This window comes from Pteropus vampyrus, unplaced genomic scaffold, assembly GCF_000151845.1.
Source record: "Pteropus vampyrus isolate Shadow unplaced genomic scaffold, Pvam_2.0 Scaffold35, whole genome shotgun sequence".
NCBI lineage: Eukaryota > Metazoa > Chordata > Mammalia > Chiroptera > Pteropodidae > Pteropus > Pteropus vampyrus.
This window is the reverse complement of record NW_011888816.1, coordinates 8,213,911-8,237,489: the sequence shown is the minus strand read 5'-3', so window position 1 is coordinate 8,237,489 and position 23,579 is coordinate 8,213,911. Positions and strand designations below refer to the sequence as shown.

The 23,579-nt window shown below is 38.0% G+C and overlaps 2 protein-coding genes across 2 annotated transcripts in view; one reads left to right on the top strand and one right to left on the bottom strand.

Annotated features, from left to right (window-relative positions):
- MRPS22 (mitochondrial ribosomal protein S22) overlaps positions 1–13,541 on the top strand; it is a 16,237-nt gene extending 2,696 nt beyond the window's left edge. The window contains exons 2-8 of the mRNA XM_011357460.2: positions 4,099–4,262; positions 5,340–5,504; positions 7,408–7,551; positions 7,852–7,935; positions 9,246–9,391; positions 12,305–12,413; positions 13,407–13,541. Of these exons, the coding sequence (XP_011355762.1) occupies positions 4,099–4,262; positions 5,340–5,504; positions 7,408–7,551; positions 7,852–7,935; positions 9,246–9,391; positions 12,305–12,413; positions 13,407–13,502 (908 nt within the window). The 3' untranslated portion in view covers positions 13,503–13,541. The remainder of the gene's footprint in view (positions 1–4,098; positions 4,263–5,339; positions 5,505–7,407; positions 7,552–7,851; positions 7,936–9,245; positions 9,392–12,304; positions 12,414–13,406) is intronic.
- A 580-nt stretch (positions 13,542–14,121) lies between these two features.
- COPB2 (coatomer protein complex subunit beta 2) overlaps positions 14,122–23,579 on the bottom strand; it is a 30,783-nt gene continuing 21,325 nt past the window's right edge. Inside the window, 10 exon segments of the mRNA XM_011357459.2 lie at positions 14,122–14,502; positions 15,099–15,167; positions 15,319–15,387; positions 15,567–15,747; positions 15,838–15,930; positions 17,340–17,554; positions 18,125–18,235; positions 22,048–22,255; positions 22,386–22,516; positions 23,150–23,293. Coding sequence (XP_011355761.1) covers positions 14,407–14,502; positions 15,099–15,167; positions 15,319–15,387; positions 15,567–15,747; positions 15,838–15,930; positions 17,340–17,554; positions 18,125–18,235; positions 22,048–22,255; positions 22,386–22,516; positions 23,150–23,293 — 1,317 coding nt within the window. The 3' untranslated portion in view covers positions 14,122–14,406.

Here is a 23,579-nt window from a genome sequence, read left to right as displayed (position 1 = left end):
AGGCCAAGTGTAGCTCCAGCCTGTGTTCCTCTGGGGCCACATGTTAAGATTGAGCAAGCAATCCACAGATGTGCTTAGAGTTGCCTCAAGAAACCACACCAGAAACCGAGGCCAGCTGCCACCAGTGTGAATCTTGGTACTGCCCCACAAGGAGCACCTGACTCGCCTAGGACACACCTGGATGTGGCTTGAGTAGGGCCATGAGATGGGGGAGGTGGAGTTTCAGGGGATCCTCTGGGCGGAGTGACCTCTGTTATCCAGTTTGATGAGACTCAGCTATAGTGGCGTTGAATCCCCACCCTGGGAGGGGTGGAGGGCTCAACAGAGGAACAATGAATACCCCAGCACTTCTGCCCAGGAGAGAGCCTTGCCTCCAGCTCTCACTCTGACAACTCAGTGTCCCCCTATAAATCTCTGGTGTCCTCCATGCAGTTGGACCCGGTGCTGGTGCTCAGAGTGAGCAGGTTTGTCACTGCAAAAGTCCGCTCGCTGACACGGCCCCTTTAAGAGGCATCTGCACCTGCCACAGCCTCTGTCTCACTCAGCCCCTCGGGACCGGGCAGCCTCAATTCTTCGCCCCCTCCTACCTTCTAGTTGCAGGTTGATTAATTATTTCTCTCCCTAGTTGTTGTGCTTCTGTTCATCTAGGTCCCAGGCAACTTTCTTTGCTGTATGCTCTGTGTTTCTGTCACAACTTTGATTTGGTTGCAAGTGAGACGAACACAGCCTCTATCACATGCACCATTTTTTTCCCATCTCCGTATGTGCAGAAGTGTTTTAGTTTGATTTTTTTAGTTTGATTGCCAAGACCACTGTCAGGGTGCTTTTCCTGTACATTTTCTTTTAGGAGTTTTATGGTTTCTGGTCTTACATTTAAGTCTTTAATCTATTTCGAGTTAATTTTTGTGAGTGGTGTAAGATAGAGGTCTAGTTTCAGTCTTTTACATGTGAATATTCTTTTTCCCATCACCACTTACTGAAGAGGTAGTGTTTTTTTTATTTCATATTCTTACCTCCCTTGTCAAATATTAGTTGACCATATTAGTTGGGTGGGTTTATTTTGGGGCTCACAGTTCTCCATTTGTCTGTGTGTCTGTTTTTATGCCAGTAACATACTGTTTTGATTACTATAGCTTTATAGTATAGCTCGAAATAGGAAGTGTGAGGCCTCCTGCTTTGTTCTTCTTTCTCAGGATTGCTTTGGCTATTCAGGATTTTTTTTGTGGTTCTATATACATTTTAGGATTATTTTTTCTATTGCATTGACTCTATAGATGGCTTTGGGTAGATGGACATTTTAACAATACCAATTCTTTCAATCCATGAACTCAGGAGACCTTTCCATTTATTTGTGTCTTTGATTTTGTCAGTGTTTTGTAGTTTTCAGGATAGAGATCATTCACCTCCTTGATAGTTTATTGTTTTTGATGCTGTTATAAATGGAATCTTTATTTCTTTTTCAAAAAGTTTATTGTTAGTGTATAGAAACATTACTGATTTTTTAACGTTTATTTTGTATCCTGCAACTTTACTGAATTGTTTGATTAGATGTAACATTTTTTGGTGGAGTTTTTAAGATTTTATCTATATAAAATCATGTCATATGCAAATAGAGACAGTTTTACTTCTTCCTTTCCAACCTGATGGCTTTTTCTTTTCTTCCCTAATTGCTCTGAACTTTTAGTACTATGTTGAATAGGAGTGGTGAGAGTGGGTACCCCTTTCTTGTTCCTAATCTTAAAGGAAAGGCTTCAACCTTCCATCATTGAGTATGATGATAGCTGTGGGTTTGTCATATATGGCCTTTATTATGTTGAAGTATGTTCCTTCTATACCAAATTTGTTAATTTTTTTTGTGAATGGATGTTGAATTTTGTCCACTGCTTTCTCTGCATCCATTCAAGTGATCATATGATTTTTTTCTTTCATTCTATGAATGTGATGTATCACATCAATTATGTTGAACCATCCTTGCATCCCAAGAATAATACCCACTTGATCATGGTGAATGATCTTATAATGTGCTACTGAATTCAGTTTACTAATATTTTACTGAGAATCAGATATTGCCCTGTAGTTTTCTTTTCTGTTGGTGTCTTTTTGGCTTTGGTATCAGGTTAATGCTGGCCTTATAAAATGAGTTAGGGAGTGTTTCCTCCTTGCTGATTTTTGGAAAGAATTTGAAAAGGATTGGTGTTAATGCTTTAAAAGTTTGGTAAAATTCACATGTAAAGCCATCTGGTCCTGGACATTTCTTCATTGGGAGATTTTTGATTACTTATTCAAACTCCTGACTAGTAATTGGTCTATTCTGATTTTCTGTTTCTTCCTGATTTAGTCTTGGTAGGTCGTATGTTTCTAAGAATTTTTCCATTTCTTTTAGGTTGGCCAATTTGCTGGCATATAGTTGTTCATAGAAGCCTCATGATCCTTTGTATTTCTGTGGTATCAGTTGTAATGTCTCCTTTTTCATTTATAATTTTGTTGATTTGGGTTCTCTCTTTTCCTGGTTAGTCTAGCTAAAGGTTTGTCAATTTTGTTAATCTTTCCAAAGAACCAACTCTTTTTTTTGTTAATTATCTCTTCTATTGTTTAGATTATGTTTTTAAGAGATTATTCTGGTGGTCTGTGGAGAATGGTTTAAAGTGGAGTCAGAATGGAGTCAGGGAGGCTGGTTAGGAGGCTAAGGCAATATATAAGGATGGCTTTGATTAGGGTAGTGGAAGTGGAAGTGGAGGATTTAAGAAAGATTTATGAGGTATAACTGCCTGTTTGGTGTCAGTATTCTCTTTTGTAAAATGAGGATAATCATAGCGTTTATGGGGTTGTTGTGAGGATTAAATGTGCTAAGGATGTACTTAGCTCGGTAAGTCCTGGCACATGGTAAATATCTAACAAATGTTAGCTGTTATTACCATTATTACTGCTGCTGTTGGCTAGATGTGGAGGGTAAAGGAGAAGTCAAGAAGTAAGGTGTCCGGCCCACATGACCTATTGGATAGTGCTAAGATAAGGAATAGTAGGAAAAGCAGGTGTGAGGCAGGAGAAAGTTGATGGGGTCCGCTTTGGCAATGTTGAAGTGCATGTGAGATGTCCATTGGGTATTTGGATGGAAGATGATCTTGGCTGGAGATTCAGATTCGAGAGTTTCCAGCATATGGAATTAAAGTTATAGGAGACTAGGTGATCATCTATCGAGAATGTGAGAAGGGAGAAAAGAAGGATATAGGTCAGAATCCTGAGGGTCCCCAGCATTTACAGAACTAGCAGAGGAAGAGGTGGCTGGGAAGGAATGGCTTTTTTCCCTAACAGAAATGGAAATGGAGGTTAGGCAAACTGTGTGAGGCAGAACTGAGATCTGGGTTTCCTGTCCTATTGAAAGCTTTTCCATGATACTACATGGCCAGTGATCCAGGCCTCTTTTTCCTAGCTGTAGACCCTCAGCCTAGAATGTCCTTCCCATTTTTCTCTACCCTCTTTAGGTTCTTCAAGCCATATTTGACCCTATCATACTCTACCATGCTCCCAGGCTATGTTTAGTTCCTTCTTTTATAGTCACTCACCTCCCCCCCCCCCCCGCCCCGCCACCACCCCCATGCCACCCTTGCGTGTAGTACTTATACTGAGGAGCACCATGATAGATTGGAATTGGTTTAGGCTCTAGAATCAGATAAACCTTGATTTAAATCCTGGCTCTATCACTTAATAGTTAGGTCTTTAGGCAGGCTCCAGTATCCTCATTTATAAAATTGGGATATCAATACTTATTTTGTGGGTTGTAAGCATTCTTGAAAAATGTATATAATGCTGGCATATAGGAGACAACTCTGTAAAGGATAGCAACTATTACTATTAATTTTGTTACATTAATTTTTTCTTGTTGCTTCCTCCACTTGGAGTTCCTTTTTGGCAGAAACTGTGTCTTCATCATGAATGTTCAGTAAATTTTAAATGAAAGCATGAATGACTCTCATAGATATTAGCATTATGCTTATTGAGGTAGACATTGTATCAATCACTTATTTTTAACTTTTCTATTTAGAAGTTTTGTTGGCTTGTCATTTTTACCATCTTATTTATTAAAATCTATTTTAACAGAATCTGGTAGCTCAGAGATCAAGAAACCTACATTTATGGATGAGGAAGTCCAAAACATACTCATCAAAATGACAGGCTTGAATTTGCAGAAGGTTTTTAAGCCAGCTATACAAGAACTGAAGCCACCAACCTATAAGCTAATGACCCAGGCACAGCTGGAAGAGGTATGAGAATGAAAGAATATTGGTAGAATACCTTTCTGTAAAGGGTTAAAGAACATTTCCACAGGCCCCTCTAGAAGCTGATGTTTGCTCTTCCACAGGCACTAAAGAGGGAGATCCAGCCACAGAACTGAGAAAAGAAATGTGAGCAGGCAAGCAGAGAGGAGCAGGGAGCATGGCCAAAATTAGTCAGACTGGGACACGTAGGTCAGGTCTGGGTGTCCAAGCAGAGCCTCCGCTGTTCCACACCCAGCTTGAGCAGCCTTCCTTTGGCCTGCTTCAGCTTCCTTCCTGAAGAAACAATACTTGTGAGCTGCTTTGAGGCTGAAACTTTGGGGAGATTATGAGATCCTTCTGAACAGCATCCTACTCCAAGCACCAGTATCTTCCTAGAGTCACACGGGATACACAGCGCTGTGGAAAAAACGCTGAGATATATATATATATGTGAAGCTTTACTGCTTTCTTTCTAATTCAAAAGTAATTTATAATCATAGCAAAAAATTCAAATATCCAGTAGTATATCACATAAAGAGTGAAAGGTCCCCTTTCACCTCTCAGGTAACCACTGTTAAATGGTATGGCATGGAGCAGCGCGGTCAGTGGTTAAGAACATAGACTCTAATTGAGTTGTCTGGGTTCAGATCTCTGTTGCTACTTCCTAGCAATTTACTTAACATTTGTGTGCCTCTGTTTTTTCTCCCATAAAATAATAGCATCTAGCTCATAAGGTAGTTATGGGCCAAATACATTCAGAGTATTTGAACAATATCTGGCACATAGCAGTCACCCAATAAATGAAATCCTTTATTCTGTTTCAAGGAGCTTTTGTAGACTGGATATGTCTCAGAGCATTTCTTGGCTGTTTTGAGAATGGTTGAGCCTGTACCTGTTGCTCTCATTCATACCACAAGGCAAAGGCCGGAGCCCAGGAGCCCAAGTCTGGCTTTTCACTCACTAATTCATGGCTATGGCTTCTCTTTGCAGTCTTTAGGATTTCTGATTAGTATCTGCTTTTGTCAGATGATCCTTTGGTCTATAACACTGTGGCTTTCCTTAAGAAATGTTTTGTTTCCCTAGGCTACAAGACAGGCAGTTGAGGCAGCTAAAATACGATTAAAAATGCCACCGGTTCTTGAAGAGCGAGTGCCAATAAATGATGTGTTAGCTGAAGATAAGATTTTGGAAGGAACAGAAACAGCCAAATATGTGTTTACTGATATAACATATAGCATACCACACCGGGTGAGTATATGTCTAATTGCAAAATGATCTTTGTTTCAAATACTATGTGGAGATGGGACTGAGGGATGAGAGTCAACATCCTGTGACCAGGTGTCTGAATCTTCCCAACCAGAATTTCTGTGTTTGGATGACACCCTTCTGGAAGATACAGCTTAAGGAGAAAGAGAAATGCAGACCAGCCCCACATCATGTTACCATTTTCTCCTGCAGATTATGGACACAGTATATTCCAGACTGGCTACAAAGCAAAAAGTATGCTAAGACAGATCAAAGGATGTACAGACAGAAATGTACCCCCAAACCACAAGTAGGCAAAAATCTTCAAGGCAATGGGAGAAGGGAGAGTCTTTCTGCCTAAGCTAGAATGACTTCCTTAGCTGATGCTCTTTGAGAAGATAGTGTTTCTTTCCTGTAATTTCTGATGATGCCAAAAACTCAGACTTCCCAAAAGGTGTTCATTTTTCAGAATTTGCATTATGAATGGCAGATTTCCCCAGATGATTTTCGGACAGCACCACTTCTGTTGTAGTTTTTATTCTCTAGCTCCTCTTCCCTCCATTATTGGTTCCAAAGGAGCACTGGTACTTATAAAATATATCAGTTTCGTGTTGCAGCCTTTTCAAGTAGAGTAAAAAGAGAGCAATTTACAGTTTAGCCCACAAAATGCAGTAGAATATTACATAATGCTAGAATTGGGAAAAGAGCAACCCTGTATTAGTCTTTTTATCATAGATGATTATGGTTAGAAGATTCGATGTGAGCAGTGTACATGTCTGTACATCAACCACCTATATATCTGATGTATACACATCACATAGTTTCATTTTAGTTAGGATTTTTGCTTTGGAGTGCTTTAATATGTGTTTGCAGTGCTTTGAAAGCTAGTTTGTGGGAGCATTCTACAACCTGAAAGGGAAAAATGAAGTTGGAATTCAAATTACCAAAACGATTGCATTATTTTGAGGAACGATTGTGTTATTTTGGCATCTCCTATTTTTTTTCTTTTGTAGTGCTTGATGAAAGTTTTAATTGTTATCCTCAAAACGTATTCACTTTTACGTTTCTGAAAAGATCCTCAAAACGTATTCACTTTTACATTTCTGAAAAGTTAAAAGTCAGTACCATCTGGTTAATCAGTTGTATATCAATTATCTGCTATGTGCAAAGCTCTGTTGTCACTCTGAGTGTTGCAAAAAATTATAATGCACAGTTTCTGCCATTTTCTAGTTCTGTAACAATGTTAAATATCTGAGAGGTGTTAAGAATCTTACACATGATAAATTGCCAGTTGAGTGGTACAAAGAGTGGGTGGGATTCAGAGGAGGAAGTGACCCCATGGCCTGGGATTTGGCAGTTGGAAGAATGAAGAGACCAAAGCAGATGGGTCACTCAGTCTTTCTGACACATTTATGTTTCATGCCAGTATGAGGAATCATAGAGGTGTGGAATTAAGACTGTACATTCTTGGATTTGTTCCTTATTTCCCCAGGACTTTAAATGTAGATCACAAAGTAGTAAAGACTATTTAGGGGAGACTGGCATGTTTCAGTTCAAAAAGGTTTTACAGCCCTTCTTTCCTCTGAAATGCATTTAGATGAGTCTCAGATCAGCTTTTTTTAGTTGAACCATTTTATGTATTGAACCCACTTTAAGACCATAGTTGGCACTTAGTAAATACTTTTATTTCAGATTTTTGAGTGTCAGAGGCACAGCAGTGATTAATGGAGGAAGTATCTTTGAGATTTAAAATTATAATTTAAATCATACATATGATTGCATTTGCGTTTCCCAGTTGTACTTTATATTGTTGATTGCAAATTATTCTTATAATGGTGTTTAATGGGATACTGGAACTAAAAATAAGTCCTCACAAACTCATCCTTGATTATGTTTTCTATTTTAGGAGCGTTTTATTGTCGTCAGAGAACCAAGTGGCACACTACGCAAAGCCTCTTGGGAAGAACGAGACCGGATGATACAAGTTTATTTCCCAAAAGAAGGTCGGAGAACTTTAACACCAATAATTTTCAAGGCAGAAAATCTTCAGGTAAGGTGACTTGGTTTTATAAAATCAGTAGTGATGGTTTCTTTGTTGAAACAGTTGGCTCTGGTCCTGCAGGCATTTTGCTTTGATAAACACAGATAGAAATTTCTAATAACTAGGTTATCTATCTCGTAGCTGGGATTTGAATTCATGTGTGACCGTTACAAAGCCAGTGTTATATCTGCATACCTCTTGATGGGCGCAGATGTGCCTTTTATGTAGATGGACAGGCCTGTATGTGGATGGGCAGGTTTGCCATGGTGTCAGGACAGGTCTAATTTCAACTCTGCTGTGTGGTTTTAGACCCTGTACAGCCAGGACCGGCATGTTGATGTCCTCAACCTTTGCGTTGCCCAGTTTGAGCCAGATTCTGCTGAATATATCAAAGTGAGTATATTTTTATAATTTCTAAAGTATGGTTGAATAAGATTTTTTAATGTAGCACAATAAGGTAGGTTGTAAGCTTTGATACAGGGGGCCGAGAAGGGAAATAACCTGAATACCTATTGAGGACCTGTATACCAGATAGATATTTTATGCTCACAATAACCCTTGAGTTATGGATGAGAGAATTTAAGCTTGGAGAGTTGAGTCAGTCGCTTGCTGAAAGCTGCACCGCTAATAAGTGGTAGAGTTAGGACCCTAATTTGATGGCAAAGCCTGTTCTTTTTTTCAATTTACCATACAGGAACAAAGTTACTTACGAAAATTTACCAAAATGCAGCATGTGTCTTACAATTCAATTTAATAAGTAATCATGTAGTAATTTCTGTGTAAGGGAGTATTGTGGATAGTATAGGTGATCATATGACTAGGACAGGGTGTGCTGTCTCAAAGCTTGCTGTCCAGAAATGATTGTGGTGAAGGGTACTATATAAGTATACAGATAATTATCACCTTTAGGTCCATATATTAGGTACTAAGAAGTTACCAGGTGCTCTCAGGAAAGGCTTTGTAGAGATCTTAAGAGTTCTAAAAGGTCAGGGAAAGTTGTGGCAGATGGAATTGGGTGAAGAGAGGTATTTCAGGTAGAATGGATAGTATGTACAGACAGGACACACAACAAAGTATGCTTGAGAAATGGCCAGTCACCTGGTTTGCTTATATATGCAATGTATATACAGGGGGTGGTTCGGGATTATACTAGAAGGGTAGATAGGGCCCTATCACAGGTGACCTCAGATGCTAGGCTGAAGAATCTGGACTTAAATAAGCAGGCCTTTGAAAGTCTTTGAACACTACCCTCCCTCATCAGAGTCCTCATTTAAGAAGATCAATTTGGTTGGAGAACTAAAAGAACATTAGTTAATGAAATGGAATGGAGTAGTCGGTGGCATAGGGTAGTTGACGAAATAGAGGGAATGGGGAGGAGTGAAAGAATATTCTTGATTCCCCCTCCAGGTACCAAGAAATGGTGGTCCATTATTTTCAGTGGTCTGTATATGATAGGTATTTGGCTGCTGAAAAGTAATTGATCTGGCTGTATTTGGTAAACTTTTTCCAGGCTGCCATATGCTTCTACAGTAGAGGATTGGTCTCAATCATACCTACTGGTTAATGATAGTGGAGGAAGGTATAAGTAGATCTGGTTTTACTGACACTTTCTTGAACAGCACTCGTGCAAGTAAATGTTTATCTGATAATGCCGCTTACTTTTTATTTTTGTGTATTTGAAAAATTGCATTTTATGTGGATAGGTTCATCATCAGACCTATGAAGATATAGATAAACATGGAAAATATGACCTTTTACGTTCAACAAGACACTTTGGTGGAATGGCTTGGTATTTTGTAAATAAGAAAATGATAGATGGTTTACTGATTGACCAAATTCAGAGAGATTTGTAAGTATGATCTTTGTAATCATTATTATTACATTAAGTCTGTATTTAAGCTATGTTATTTTTCCATTGATGACAGCGTACTGTCCAGTGATAGCTTTTATTTACCTAAGTTTATTTATGCATCGTTCTTTCAGCATAACCCATTTTTCTCAGTCTTTGCTTTTGTGATGTGTGAGCAGAACTAGATTCTTTGAAAGGGTACGTGGCTTTGGCTCTGTATGGTATACCCAGGGTATTGACTTATCCCAGGCCTTGCCAGTGCTTCTGGGTATCAGTGAACCTTCCCGATATTCAAAGGGGATTAAATAGGAAATGTAAAGAAGTTGATGTAGCTCGGGGTGGGGATGGGGTGCTTGTTTTCTGGTAGGACTATTTCTAGGGTATTTTAGTAAAAGTCATCATTTATGAAAATATTCTTGTTTTTGATATTCCTTTTTGCAAGATTTTAAGGCATTGTGAAAAGGTTAGTTTTTTTCAAACTTGCATGAAACACAGAATGTCTGTTGTATTTTAGCATGTAGGCTGGTATGCTCCCAGCCTTTTAGCAGAAATAGTGTACTTTACAACTTGTGATAAAACTGAAAATTGTTTTTGAGTATCTTTTTATTAATTGGGTTAGAAAGGCCAAAATGACAAGGGGAAAAAACCAGCATGGTTGTAATAAGAAAGTCAACTTCCTACAGAAAGCCCTTGCTTGACTGACTCAGAAGCGTGAACTACAAGAGAGTTTTGTGATTATTGCCACCTTCAGACTGTAAATTTTGACTTGAGTATCCACCATATAATCTGAACCATTCTACAAAGGCAAGACATTTGTAACTAGAAGGTCCCATGGGCATTGTTGAAGTATAGCCCATGTTTGGAAACAGAGCATCATTTCTCATAGAAGCAGCATTCCTATTGGTAGGTGATTTCCAGCCCGCCCACTTCACTAGCATGTAGTGTAACCCAATTCAGAGGGCAGGAATATACCTTCATCCCACATAAGAAGGGGGCTGGCTGGTGGTCATGAGGATGCTCGAAAGTGATTTGCTTTTAGGTGCATTAGCATTGACATCACCTGTGAATGAATTTTCTTCATTTCTCAAATGCAGTCATTCTGAAATTATTTTACTGTAAAAATTAATTTTTGTGGGGTAAGAAATTAGAGGAACACAGAAATGTATAACTTTGAAAAAGTTCTTTATTGAGGTGTACTAATATGTAATAATATAGTAATATTCAGTGGCATGTAAGCTTTACATCTGAAGCAGTTTATTTGCATACTGGGGGGTTAACTGAGTTAACCTTTCCTGCTCTGCTGAAGTAAAACTGTTCCTGCAATTGTGAACTGGACTGCTTGCTGCAAATCCCAGGTTAGACACGAGAGGGTGCACGTCCTCACTGGAGCCCAGGCCGGAATTGGGATTCTACAGACATTTCAGACTCAAATCCCACTGATGGTTTTGAATTGAGTCTTTTAAAATCTTTTGAAAATGTAAATTTATTTGCTCTTAATTTCAAGTGTGGGCTGGAAGTGAAGCTAAATTGTTGAGATGTAGGGAATATACTTTAGCGTGAATGTAATGAAGCCCTAAACGTGATTCCGATAAACAGAAACACAATTAAGCTCTTTATGGGGCCACATGCCTAAGCTCTAAAGGGAATCTTATCTTTTATTTGAGAAGATATTTTGTTGCCACATTGATTGGACTCTGTTAGATTATAACAAGCACAAGAGATTTACAAGGAACATTTTTGAATTTTTTTCCCCTAGAATGTTTTACCATATTGGGTCTGGTTTTTCTGTTCCCCCTAAAGGGATGACCTTTAGGACGGATAGGCCTTGGGATAAACCCAGAACATTCTCTAAAGTCACCATGGCTTGAGAAATTCTTTACCTACTCCCACGTCACCCCACTCTTTATCCCCTAGCTTAGGTAATAGAAAATTACGGAACATCTAAGAGCGATAGCTGAATAAAGGTGTCCTCACTCCTCCACCTGACAACTAGAAGTTGGTAGCTTACTAAGTGCATACAGAACCTCAAAAGCACAGTATTTTAGAAGGGTTATTTTTAAAATATTCCCTCAGCTTTGAGGTGGAAAATGGTAAGGAAGTGTTGACTATGTGAGAAGATAGTGATTAGTGGCTTGGGGAAGGGTAGGGAAGTTTTAATGTTGATTAAAATTGTAGGTTTCTAAAAATGTTTAAGTACAAACCAAAATTGAATTCTTATTCTGGCTTCATCATAGATAGTTGTGACACTAAAATTTGATTGCTGAAGTATAACCTGGCTTTCCTTCTGTCTGATGTTTGTAATTTCAAATTTGCTTCACTAAGATACTAATTTTTACAAATGGGTTCTGGTGAATAGACAGGTGGCCTGGAAGTCTTTCCTTGGACTCCTAGGAAGCTTCTTGTAGAGGCATGTAGCCTCTAGGCTTGATGAAGATTTGTTAGATGTCACTGCTAATACTTTAAAGGCAAGTGGCTTTGAACATACCCATGACCACCGGCCTCTGGCTTATGTAAGATGAAGGTATATTCCTGCCCTCTGAGTTGGATGACATTATTATCTGCTGGTGAGGTGGGCTGACCTGGAAATCACCTACCATTAGGAATGCTGTTTCTATGAGAAATGATGCTGTTTAAAAAATATAGCCATTTTTAGAATATATTCACTTTCATGAATTGGGCACTGCCTGTAGTGACTCCTGCCCTACCTACAACAGAGTTGGTATAAAGCCTAAATTAACCATCTACCTGAAAATGCATTTGAAAATATAAAACTGAAGACTTTAAAAAATTTTTTTCTGGCCCAAGGAAAGTTCAAAATGTAATTTAGTTTTAAGTTGGCACACCTTTTTGTAGGACTGTGAAGCAAATGAAGAGAATAGTAAACTCTTAACAGTAAACTCTTTCACTCTGTAGAGTGGATGATGCCACCAGCTTGGTCCAGCTATATCACATCCTCCATCCAGATGGCCAGTCAGCTCAAGAGGCCAAGGAGCAGGCTGCTGAGGGATTACATTTAATTAAGGTAAAGGGACTTTTCCCACATTGGCTGTTGTGTGGTGATAACTGAGTTAAGAATTCTGAAGTGGGTCATATTTAATGGTACCTAAACAGATTTGTAGTCTTGAAACAGTGATTAGAGCCCCCTTATTTCTTCATCCTGGACAGTATAAAGAGATGCAGTGTGATGGAGGTAAGGGAGATGCAGCTGCAGCCCAAGAAGGTCAGATAGTGGGGCAGCAGCCCTCTTGTTCTTTGGAGTACTGGCATCTGAGGTGATCAAGTCACCAGCAGGGCATGGTGGAGGACTAGGTGGCACGTGTCGCCAGTGTGGCTTCCTGTCCTTCACTGTGGTCTCATCTTTGGTGTCCAGAAGGGGAGAGGGTGGTGCTTATATATTACCAAGCCTTAGTTGCATTGTTTTGAACTGCATAGCTCTCAAAACCATGGGCTCACACAGATTTCTCTGTAAATGTTGAGAGGAGAGATGACTTTCAGGAAGAGGAGATCATTGTATACTTCTCTTCTACTGCTCAGAACAGATGTGGTTTTCTGGATTTATATATCTGCAAGGCAGTTATAAAGCTTTCTAAGGTTAAAAATGACAGTGATGACACCCTTAGAGGAGTAGAGAGAAACTATAGTGTTAATACCGATTTTCCATAAGCCAGATAAAACAAAATGCTTTTGGAGAAAATATTCTTTAAGGTATAAAATTAGTTTGCTAACTCTCATCTTCTGGATTTCTCTTGAACCTAGTGGTTTTCTCATTTTGATCTAGCAGGAGGTGCAAGTGTTAGGGATTAGTACTGCATGAACTATACTGGATGCTGTTCTTGTCCCTATAGTATATGCTTATTGCTTTATAATCAGAAAACTATTGTGAAATTTGGAAGACTTTTCAATTGGTACTTTTCTTTGCTACTACAGAAATGTTAATGATATCTCAAAACTAAAAACTTTATAAACAGTATATATTCTATTGCTTTAAAAAATTTTTTTTTTCAAATTTAAACAGGTCTTTGCAAAAACAGAAGCACAGAAGGGAGCATATATAGAGTTAACACTGCAAGCATATCAAGAAGCATTTATTAGCCATTCTGCAACTTCCTGAAAAAATTTTTTAAATAAATTTCATTTTATGAAATGCTAACTAGCTTTCTCTGTTTGTTTAAAAATGTCAAAATTAAAAGGTACTGATTTGGAGTTCCCTATAAAAGTTTTTAAAGTTCCAAATAGTACCCCTAACAGAAATATAAAAAAAAAAAACTTATTACCCCACCCACTTTCCCAGGCTACAAGGGGATAATTGAGAAGTGTTATCTGAGAGTCTGGATATTAATTTTTCTAATCACATTAGGTAAATGCAGTGTGGGGGGCAGCGGGAGAACCTCTGTGTTACGAAATAGGCCAATCTGTAATTTACACAGAGCCCAGGTTTCAGGCCCAGATTCCAGAAACAGGTAGCTACTAGAACAAATCAGGGCAAGGCATAAGAACCCAAGCCACATAAATTGAAGGGAATAATGCAATGAGATCAAGAAAAAGTTCAGAGAATTACAGTATAAGTATTCAGTTCTAAGACAAATGTGGTTGATGATATGTGAAAATTATGATTTAATGATGTAAAGAAAAGAACATGGGCTGATCTGTAGGGTGAGGTGTGGTTCTGGCTCAGCCTTCTAAAACTAGAAGCCTATTTTCATTGTTTGTTTACAAAGGAAACTTTGAAGTATCTTCATTAATTCAAAAGGCTTTATGAAATACGGTATAATGACAGTATGGAAAAAAAATCAAAGCCCACGTCTGTTTTAGTTAACAAGGAAGCACAGTGATTTAGATGCTGCACATAAAGTTCTGAGACAAGGAGGGTACTACATTCCAGTGAGCTACATTCCAGAGCATTTACATATAAAAATCTAAGGAGTTTTTCAGAGTCCAAAACACTGGTCAGAGTGATGATCAGTATCTGTCCATAATAATTATCTGTCTAGTCAAGTAAATGGGAAACATTACATTCAATCATCCAAAATATCTTCATCCAGGTTGATATCTGTTGTGTCAATATCTTCTAACTCCAAATTATCCAAATCTACTTCCAGTTCGAGTAAACTCTACAACGGAAGGGAAGAGGGTGAGTAATATAGTACTGTTTAAGAAAAGTTATCTCTGATTGATGATCCAAAGGAAACTAAAATAATATAGGCACACCTCGGAGACATTGTGGGCTCAGTTCCAGACCACTGCAATAAAGTGAACAGCTCAATAAAGCGAGTCACACCAATTTTTGGTTTCCCAGTACATATAAAAGTTGTGTTTAAACTATACTATAGTCTATTAAGTACACAATAGCATTATGTCTAAACGATGTATATACCTTAGTTAAAAAAAATACTTTATTTGCTAAAAAATGCTAACCAGCATCTAAGCCGTCAGTGATGTTATCTTTTTGTCAGATGTGAGGGCGGGGTAGTCTTACTTCCAATTTGTAAAAAATGCAGTATCTGCAAAGCGCAGTAAAGTGAAGCATAATAAAATGAGGCATGTCTGTAACCAGTCAAAAAGGGTATCGTCCCATTTCAAATCCCCTGCTCTGAAACTGATTACACCCGTTTAAAATAGGCAGAGGCATGTGCATCCTGTAGATATTCATGGGGAGGAAGGGGTGAGGCTGGCATTCTAATGGGAAGTTTGGGAATGATGGTGGTACCTTTTCTTCTTTGTTGCCTGTTTGGGAGGCCATGATAACCGGGGTAGGAGACAGTTTCCCATCAAGTTCCTAAAAGCACAAGTGGGGATAAAGAAAAAGAAATTTGTTCAAGCAATCTGAAGTTTTCCCCATGGGAAGGCTGATCAGGATTAGGATATGGGAGATGGTACTTAAAATCAACAAATCTCAACCAGATTATCTCATGTAGTATTTTACTGACCTGTTGAGCTGCAGATTTTGAGGACTGAAAGCCTTTTGCCTCTTCCATAACATTTCTTTCTTCATTTGGCTATCAGATAATAAAACGAAATACTTTGAAGTCATAATTCATCTATGACTCTGGTCTAAATCCCAGATAAGAGCTCTTAATCCAATAATAAAGTATGTATTACAGTTCAAAAACTTAAGTTGTGAATACATTTTCACCCTGTAGTCATACTAAATGAGGCCTGGCACCTGGTCACTCACCGTGACAAGTGGGTATTGTTTGGCTGGCCACAGATCAGCATGTGTTTCCTTCACCCATTCTTCAACAACAAAGGCTTCTTTTAGTCCAGGAAAAAGGTTTTCATACTCTGTTGGATCAGCAAGGGATTCTGCTGCTTTCTGATTGACTTTTGAGAGATTTTCTCTCCAGAGTTTCACCACCCTAGTATAGATATCATGGAACAAATAGGAGACTGAATAAGTGAGCTGTTTTTATTTGAAACACTTCTTCCTTAAAATTAAAAGTCTGTACCTTGAAACCTGACTGGGTAAGTAAGTCCGGGCCAGGAAGGCAGCTTCTGGCAGTCGTCCAGTTCTAATCAAGAGCTCCAGGCAAGCATCAAGCCTAAAAATTAAAAAGGCACTGTTAACCGAGAATAAACACTATAACGCTGGCACTTAACACATTAAAGAAATGTGGATTTAGTGTTGCAAAGTCAGCATTCCCTCCCCAACTCCCACACGTACACCTCATTTCTGTCACTGAGCCATCAACTTGTCATCACCAGTATATTACATAATCAATAGGCTCCAGAAGAGTAAAGACAGCTTTTGTGACCATTTTCAATCTCCTTAACTGATTTTAACAAGTCCTAAGAACCTAAAGGGGCTTTTCAAGACAAGGCAGCATAGATGAGCGAACATCTTTTAAAGCCTTCAGGAGGTATGGGAATAGAAACAAGTTCACAAGTGGGAATATGGAGAGCAGTGTCTCTAACATGGACTGTACTGGACAATCCAGTGGTGTCCAGTAGGGAAATATCCAAGCATTTTTTTTTTTAATTTTTTTTCTTTGTAAATTTAATACAAAGTGGGGAATGTGTTTTAGAATTCAGAATTTTTTGTATTTTAGAGAGGTAATACAGTACATATACTATACATCACCTAACACCATCAGCTTCAAATAGCAGTTAAGTATTAATAATCTACAATAACATAAATACTACATGTGATAAAGATATACCAACTGGCATAAAAGCAAGAGTACTTCAGAATCAGGTCAGGTTTTGCCATCAGGTTACAAAAAAACTATTTTCAGAATACTTTTGGGCTTTTGAATTACAGGTAAGGAATAGTGGACCTGTTCTTACAGATATATAAATTTATATATTATGTATAAATATAAAATATATAAATATTATAAATATGAAAAGGTATATAAGTAAATATAAACCATATATTGGGGTGTATATCCAAAGTTTATAATAAAGTGTGGGGTTTAAAAAGCATGTAGGACAAGGTTAATGAATACTTTGTTTTATAACATGGTCAATTAACGTTGAAATGATTTGGTCTGTACCACTAGACTTGTAAAAATATGACATTTTTATGCTTTACAGTTGGACTGAAAGCTAGAAGAAATGTACCCTCATCTCTCTCTATTCTTGCCACGAACAGATCAAAATTATCCAATTTGGGTAAAAATCTGTCATTCAGGTACCAACTGAAACACTGCAGATAGCCTCCTGCTGTAAGTGGTAGAGCCGAGAAATTTCTCCCCGTTGAGTCTCCCTCAGTTTTCCTCATTCATACCAAATGTGCCACTGGCATCTTTGCTGAAGGTGAATGAATGCCACCAAGGTAGCACTGTCCTTTTTGAGTGCCCCACTAGCAACACCATTAGGCTAGGCATCAGTTCTCTCTCTAGGGTTCATTATTCACATTGCTCTTCAAAACCACCCCTCAAAGTCAGTGCAGCAATAAGTGCTTTTAATTACTATGCCCACCTCTTTTAGACCCTGGATTAATACTTACTTGCCCTGTAAAAAGTAGCTCATGAATGCCACATTATTCTTGCCATCTCTCTCCGCACCCTCTGCTAGCTTGTTCACCATACTAGCATTTCCAGAAGCAGTGGCCAATAGCAACAGACCGCCATAATCCTGGGCATGGTGCAGGCACTCCTGGGCCAGGCCGAACTGACATTTACTGATGGCAAGCTCGGCAAGTTGTTTCCATTTCTGTTCTGACTGTAAGAAAGAGTTGCCAAGTTAAAATGTCTTTGGAGATAAACATTTGAATTTCCAACATCAACATTATTCTCTTAACCTGAACATTACTGTGCTGACAATGGGGAATAGATATATGTTGAGCTGTGCTTGTTAAGCTCATTCTATCAATCAAAATAAAAAAGGAATGACAAAATCTATGAAGAAATGGAAATTATTCACATAAAATTAATTCAAACACAAATCAATTTTAATGATGCATGAATAATCAACTCATTTTTATTTTGTAATGACATAGTGAAACTGCAAGTAAAGCCATCTAATCGGAGTTTTAAGCTAATTAAGATTGCAATTTTAAGGAGTGATTTAATACCATTTTTTTGAAAGATTAGAAAATTGTTTCTTATGTCCTTAAATATTTAACAATAAATACTATCTGTCATTTGTAGAATACATTTCTTCACAAGACCAAAGAGAGGCAATAACCTCACCAAAATGAGTCACTAATTTGCATTTCAGAAAACTTTAACACAACTTATCCTAAACATACAGGAGAACCTGTTAACCTTTCTATCTCTTATTATTACATACCTCTGCTTCCACTGCTAATTGGTATGCAATTTTTAGTTCTCCAAGCTGAAGAGCAAGTTCAAAGCGATGCTCAGGATCTGTGGATACTGTAAGAGCTTGCTGCTTGAAGCCCTAAACAGATTTAAAATTATATATATATGTGTGTATTCATGTTTATAAAAATGTGTGTAGTCTGTACATACAGAGTGCACACACATGCACACAGCAAATCCATTTCTCATTACTTAAATCAAAAGTAACAGATAACAAAATATTTCAATGAGAAGACAGAGAAAAATTGAGTCATTAAAATTAACTGATAAGAACCCCAGCAGACAAAATTCAGTCACATGATCCTGTTAAGCAGTGGAAGTTGACCAATGCTAGATAAACTCAAATAAAACAGCAACTAGTAAAATTAGAAATATAAAAGCAAATAGAAATGTCAAAAAGGATTTTAGAGAGATGACTGAACAACAGTCATTTCAAAAAAAGACAGTAGTGTAGACCTAGATGTCTGTAATCTCAGTAAATTGGGCCTTAAGAGATTATCTAGTTCAGTCCCTCAAAGAAAAGGAATTCAAATGTAAAACCTTCTATCATCTGTAGGTTACTTAGCAAACATTTGCTTTCAGGTCCTGACGTTGATGGGGTGTCATTACCTATGTCTTTATTGTTGGTCTCATTCCAGTATATTCATAAGTATTCCTTTCCATGTTCTACTACTCCAGAGTCATCAGAAACAGGCTTCTAAACCAACTACTGTAATTTCTAAATTAGCTTCTCTCCTAAGACAAATAGTAGTGGTGAAGTCTGCCCTGTGGGCAAGTTCTTACAGCTCTAGGGATGTGGTGTATTAAACAAAAAGCTCAGACTTCCTCACACTGAAGAATGCTCAGTTATGGGGTGGTCAGTGAGGAGAAGCTGGACAGTTTTCCAAGTTCTATCCAGGTAGATCTTCAGGATGGCTCTATCAACATGTTTAAAACAAGTTTTAACTTTCCAGACTATACAGCTGCCCCTCCCCCCATTCGCCCATAAGTACAATGTAAACAAGGAATTCTGAATAATCTGCATTATTCCTTTTCTTCTCTAGCACTGATATAGACAGCACATTATCTAAGAGTGGAGGATGGACGATCTATGAAACTAGTCAGATACAGGCAAGGACAAAGCAGATGAAATTGGACTAAATACACTCTTTTCCCCCAAATCCCCACTGAAATGACACTAAAGAGATTCTTTTTTTAAGGCATAAACTCCTAAGAATACACAGAAAGGCAGAGGAGACAACAGTAGAAAAATTTTGGAAGCTGGTGGAGTATAAACATTGAGTTAAAACACTAGAAAAAACTAATTCTAAATCAGGAGTGAAGACAGCATAGAAACAATCTGATTCACCCACCTCAGAATCCCCAAAGGTGTCTCGTGAAGGGTCATGCTAAAACAAACGAAACTGCCTGAAAGTCTGCATGAGAAACAGTGAGATGCCCCAGGTCCCCATTCATCTCCCTCACACCCCTCGGAACTCATAGAAGACAGGAGGTTTGTTCTTTGGAGAGGGTAACTAGAGGGCTTTCAGTTTGAGGGATACCTTGAAAACTTGAAGTACTGAGTATCAAAAGTAAAACAGATTATGAGAATGGATGTTGAGTCTAAATGAAATACTACATACTGAGACAAAGCTGTTTTCTACTCAGCCCCTAGAATGAAGGTGATTGGGGAGCTTCTCTGTAAACTAACCAGCCCAAGGGGTATGACTTAAAAATACCAAAATGTCAGTGAGGGCTATATGCCAGTTAGAATACTGCCTGGTGTACTGTTAAGTGCTCAGGAAATTCATTAAATGAACAGATGAAGAGTCATTAAATTCGTTAGATGAAGACACTGACACTGAGGTTCCCCAATCAAATAAATAGCCCAGCCACATCACATATTTAAGTCCATACCCAACAAGTCCATCCACAAACTCAGACCTTTTGATCTGCTTCTTGGACCTCCACTCTTAAATGAGTGCCCAAGGATCATCAGATACCTGAGGAAAATCTCTAACAGGAAAAATAAGAGATCAAAATGAACCAATAACAGCGACTTGAAGGAAGCCTACCATGTGCAGGGGTCCCCAACCCCCAGGCCACAGACCAGTACCAGTCCATGGCTTCTTAGGAACCGGGCTGCACAGCAAGAGGTACGCAGCAGGAAGGCAAGCGAGCAAGCTTCATCTGTATTTGCAGCCGCTCTCCAGCACTACAGCATCACCACCTCAGCTCTACCTCAGATCATCAGGCATTACATTCTCATAGGAGCACTGGTCCCTGGTGTCAAAAAGGTTGGGGACCGCTAACGGGGAAAAAGAAAACTTCACAACAACAACAAAAAGCTATCATTCATCTCCTCAGAGAGAGAAGAGACACTTTCACCCATAAACAAGATTTAAAAAGTCCAGGAATAACAAAATGAGAAAACCAGTTCAGGAGGTCCAACATTTGAATAACAATTCTACAAAGAAAGACTACAGAAGACAAAGGAAGGAAATAATTAAAGAAATTAATTTTTAAAACTCTCAAAAATGAAGGACATGAGTTTCCAATTACAAGAGTTCATCAAATACCCAGTGGAATGAATTATAATTTACTCCTTTGAAGGCCCATCATGATATCTCAGAACAACAGGAACAAGATCTAAAGAAAGCTTCCAGAAAGAAAAGATAAATCAGGCACCAAGAATCAGGATTATAAATGGCTTTAGACTTCAATAATAACTAGAAGCTAGAAGGCAAAAAGGAAGATGTCTTTAAAACTCTGAGAGAAAATTACCTCCAACCTAGAATTCTATATTTGGTTAAATGGTCGAATAAGTTTTAGAACAATAGCACTTTCAGGTAATCAAGTTCACAAATTTATTTTCCATTAATAACCTTTTCCTTGGGAAACTACTGAAGGACAAGCTCCAGCAAAATGAGGGTATAAACCAGGAAGGAAGACAGGGGACACAGGGAACAACAGCTCCAACTCAAAAAAGAGGCAAAGGAGGAGCCTCAACATGATGGTAAATGGGGAATATCCATGATGAGAGCAAAAACACCAGTTCAGACTAAAGCAGATTAAACATATTAAAAGGAGAATTCAAGGAATTGGGAGAATACCAATAAGTTCATAAAAAAAAAAAAAAGAAAGACAATTATTAACTCCAGGAAAAACAAAAAACTATAGGAAAGTTATACACAACATGTGTCAGCTGTGAATGGTGTTTATATAGCCATAATAATGCAAACATCAAATACTGATCTAATCAAAATTGTGATATAACTATTGGGAGGATAAGGGAATAGGAAAGTGACAGATCTATGGTAGAAGCAGGTGGGTGAAAGAAAGGTAAATCTTCATCTCTGTCACAAGAAATGCCTAAGGCTGAGAAATAGCCATATAAGCATGTTATTTAGATGTGGAAATAAATTCCAAGAGAGTGAGCTAAAAGATTTAGAAGTAATTACCTTTATGGAGCAGAAATGAGAGAGAAGGATGGGCTGTTTTCTTAAGCCTTGTAAAACTTTATACATCGTGCACATATAACTTTAATTAAAAAATACATTAAGAAAAAGGCATATCACTAATGGCAAATTTTATGTTATCTGTATTTTACCACACTAAAAATAATAAAGCCAGCTAAGATAGAAAAATGCAGCACAGAAATGAAAATATTGATAGAATGGAAAAGAAGTCAACAGAAAGGGAAAACTGATAATCACCTCCAAAATTTTCAAAGGGGTATCAAGGACATTGAGAAAGGAGAAGGAAGAACATAAGTGACTTAGATTTACAGGAGAAACTCCACTGCCATAAAGAAATCAATGGCAATTGAGAGAAAGTTTTTCAAATTCATAGCAATATTATTTCAAATTGCTGGTTTTAAAAGACGCACAAAAATAAACAACACACTCTTACCTGCTTTTCCAAAAAGTGTGCAACTCTGGTCCTCTGTTCTTTCGGAATGGTAGGAAGGACTTTATCAGCCATGCTGAAGTCCCTCCGCATGACAGCTGTCTGGTATTCCAGCACTGAAACTAGCAGTGAGTAGCTAACGATGTTCAGTTCTTTATCCCCCAGATAAAGCCTGTTGTCTTTAGGAATATAGCCCAGGAGATACATCGTCCTATATTAGAAACAAACTAATTTAGAAGTAAGCTCAAATCAGTAGATAAATACTTTCTCCCTCTCTCTCTGTCTCCCTCTCTTCCTTCCCTCCCTCCCTCCAAGACAAAAGCAAAATGTTACTCAGCTACCTGTCCAAGTGGGCGATGGTGACTATTTCTCCTCCAACATAATAATTTAATCTGTTCACAGAACTTGTGTAAATGAAGCAATCGCCTACCCACAGCCCTGTTTTCACAATTTCCTGAATCTCACCAAGAACCTACAGAAAGAAAAGAAAGCCTATTACTACCTTGATCAGCATTAGAAATCCTGTCAATAACATAAAATAATATAATTTAGGGTGTTAAGGTAGAATAAGGAATGCAAAGCAAAATACGATTTCAAGAAAGAAAATCTATCCTTGGAATTTCTATCTTCTTTCTTCCTAAAGGACAGAATCCTGGATGAGTATTTGTAAAGTAGAATCTTGTGTCAAAGCTGTGATCTAAAAAGTGTTGATCTAAATTCCTAACACGCAAGAAACTGGCATAATAAAAGTATTTCATAAAATACTCCAGGACATCTCTTCAGTGGATGATTTATCTTTACCATTTGAGATCTCATTAACTCATTCTCACAAAATTGTCTTAAGACCAAAACACCTTCTAATTTCTTTACTGAAAGATAACAAGGTTAGTCTAAGGATTTCCTAAAATCAAAGCGCAAAGTTCTTTTAAACAAACTTTCAGACCTTGATCTTTGAGCCACAATTTTAATTTTCACATTTTACCCTAACTCCTTAAATGCTTAGTTTCCCCAAACTTAATTTATAATAAAATGTTAAAATGAGTGAAGTTGTTATAAGATCATGAATCACTTAAAAACAAAGCTGTAGTTGTGCTGAAGCAATTACCTCAAAGGCATCTTCAATGCCATCTTCAGTGACTCCCTCATGTGTTTCCTGTGCAGCCAAGACTTTTTCTGACAGATACTTAAGGATAAAAAATGACTCCTCGGTAGCAATACAGACTAGCTCTCCAGAGTCAGACCAGAAAATCTGTAAAATGACAAACAAAAACACAGACAAATGGTTTTGAATTTCTGAGTGGATACAATAAACTACATACACTTTGTTTCTTGTAAGATTTATCTTCTTATATTAAGATAATAAGTAGACACTTAACAGTATAGTGTACATATACATATATTTGAGAGGGTGGACAGGGAAGTGCTGTTCTATTTAGCCTAAAAATGGAGAGACCTAAGGGAGGAAGGAAGGAAAGGTGTTGATATACACCAGATGTGTGGTAAATTAGAGCAGCAGCCTATTCCCATTGCTTTAG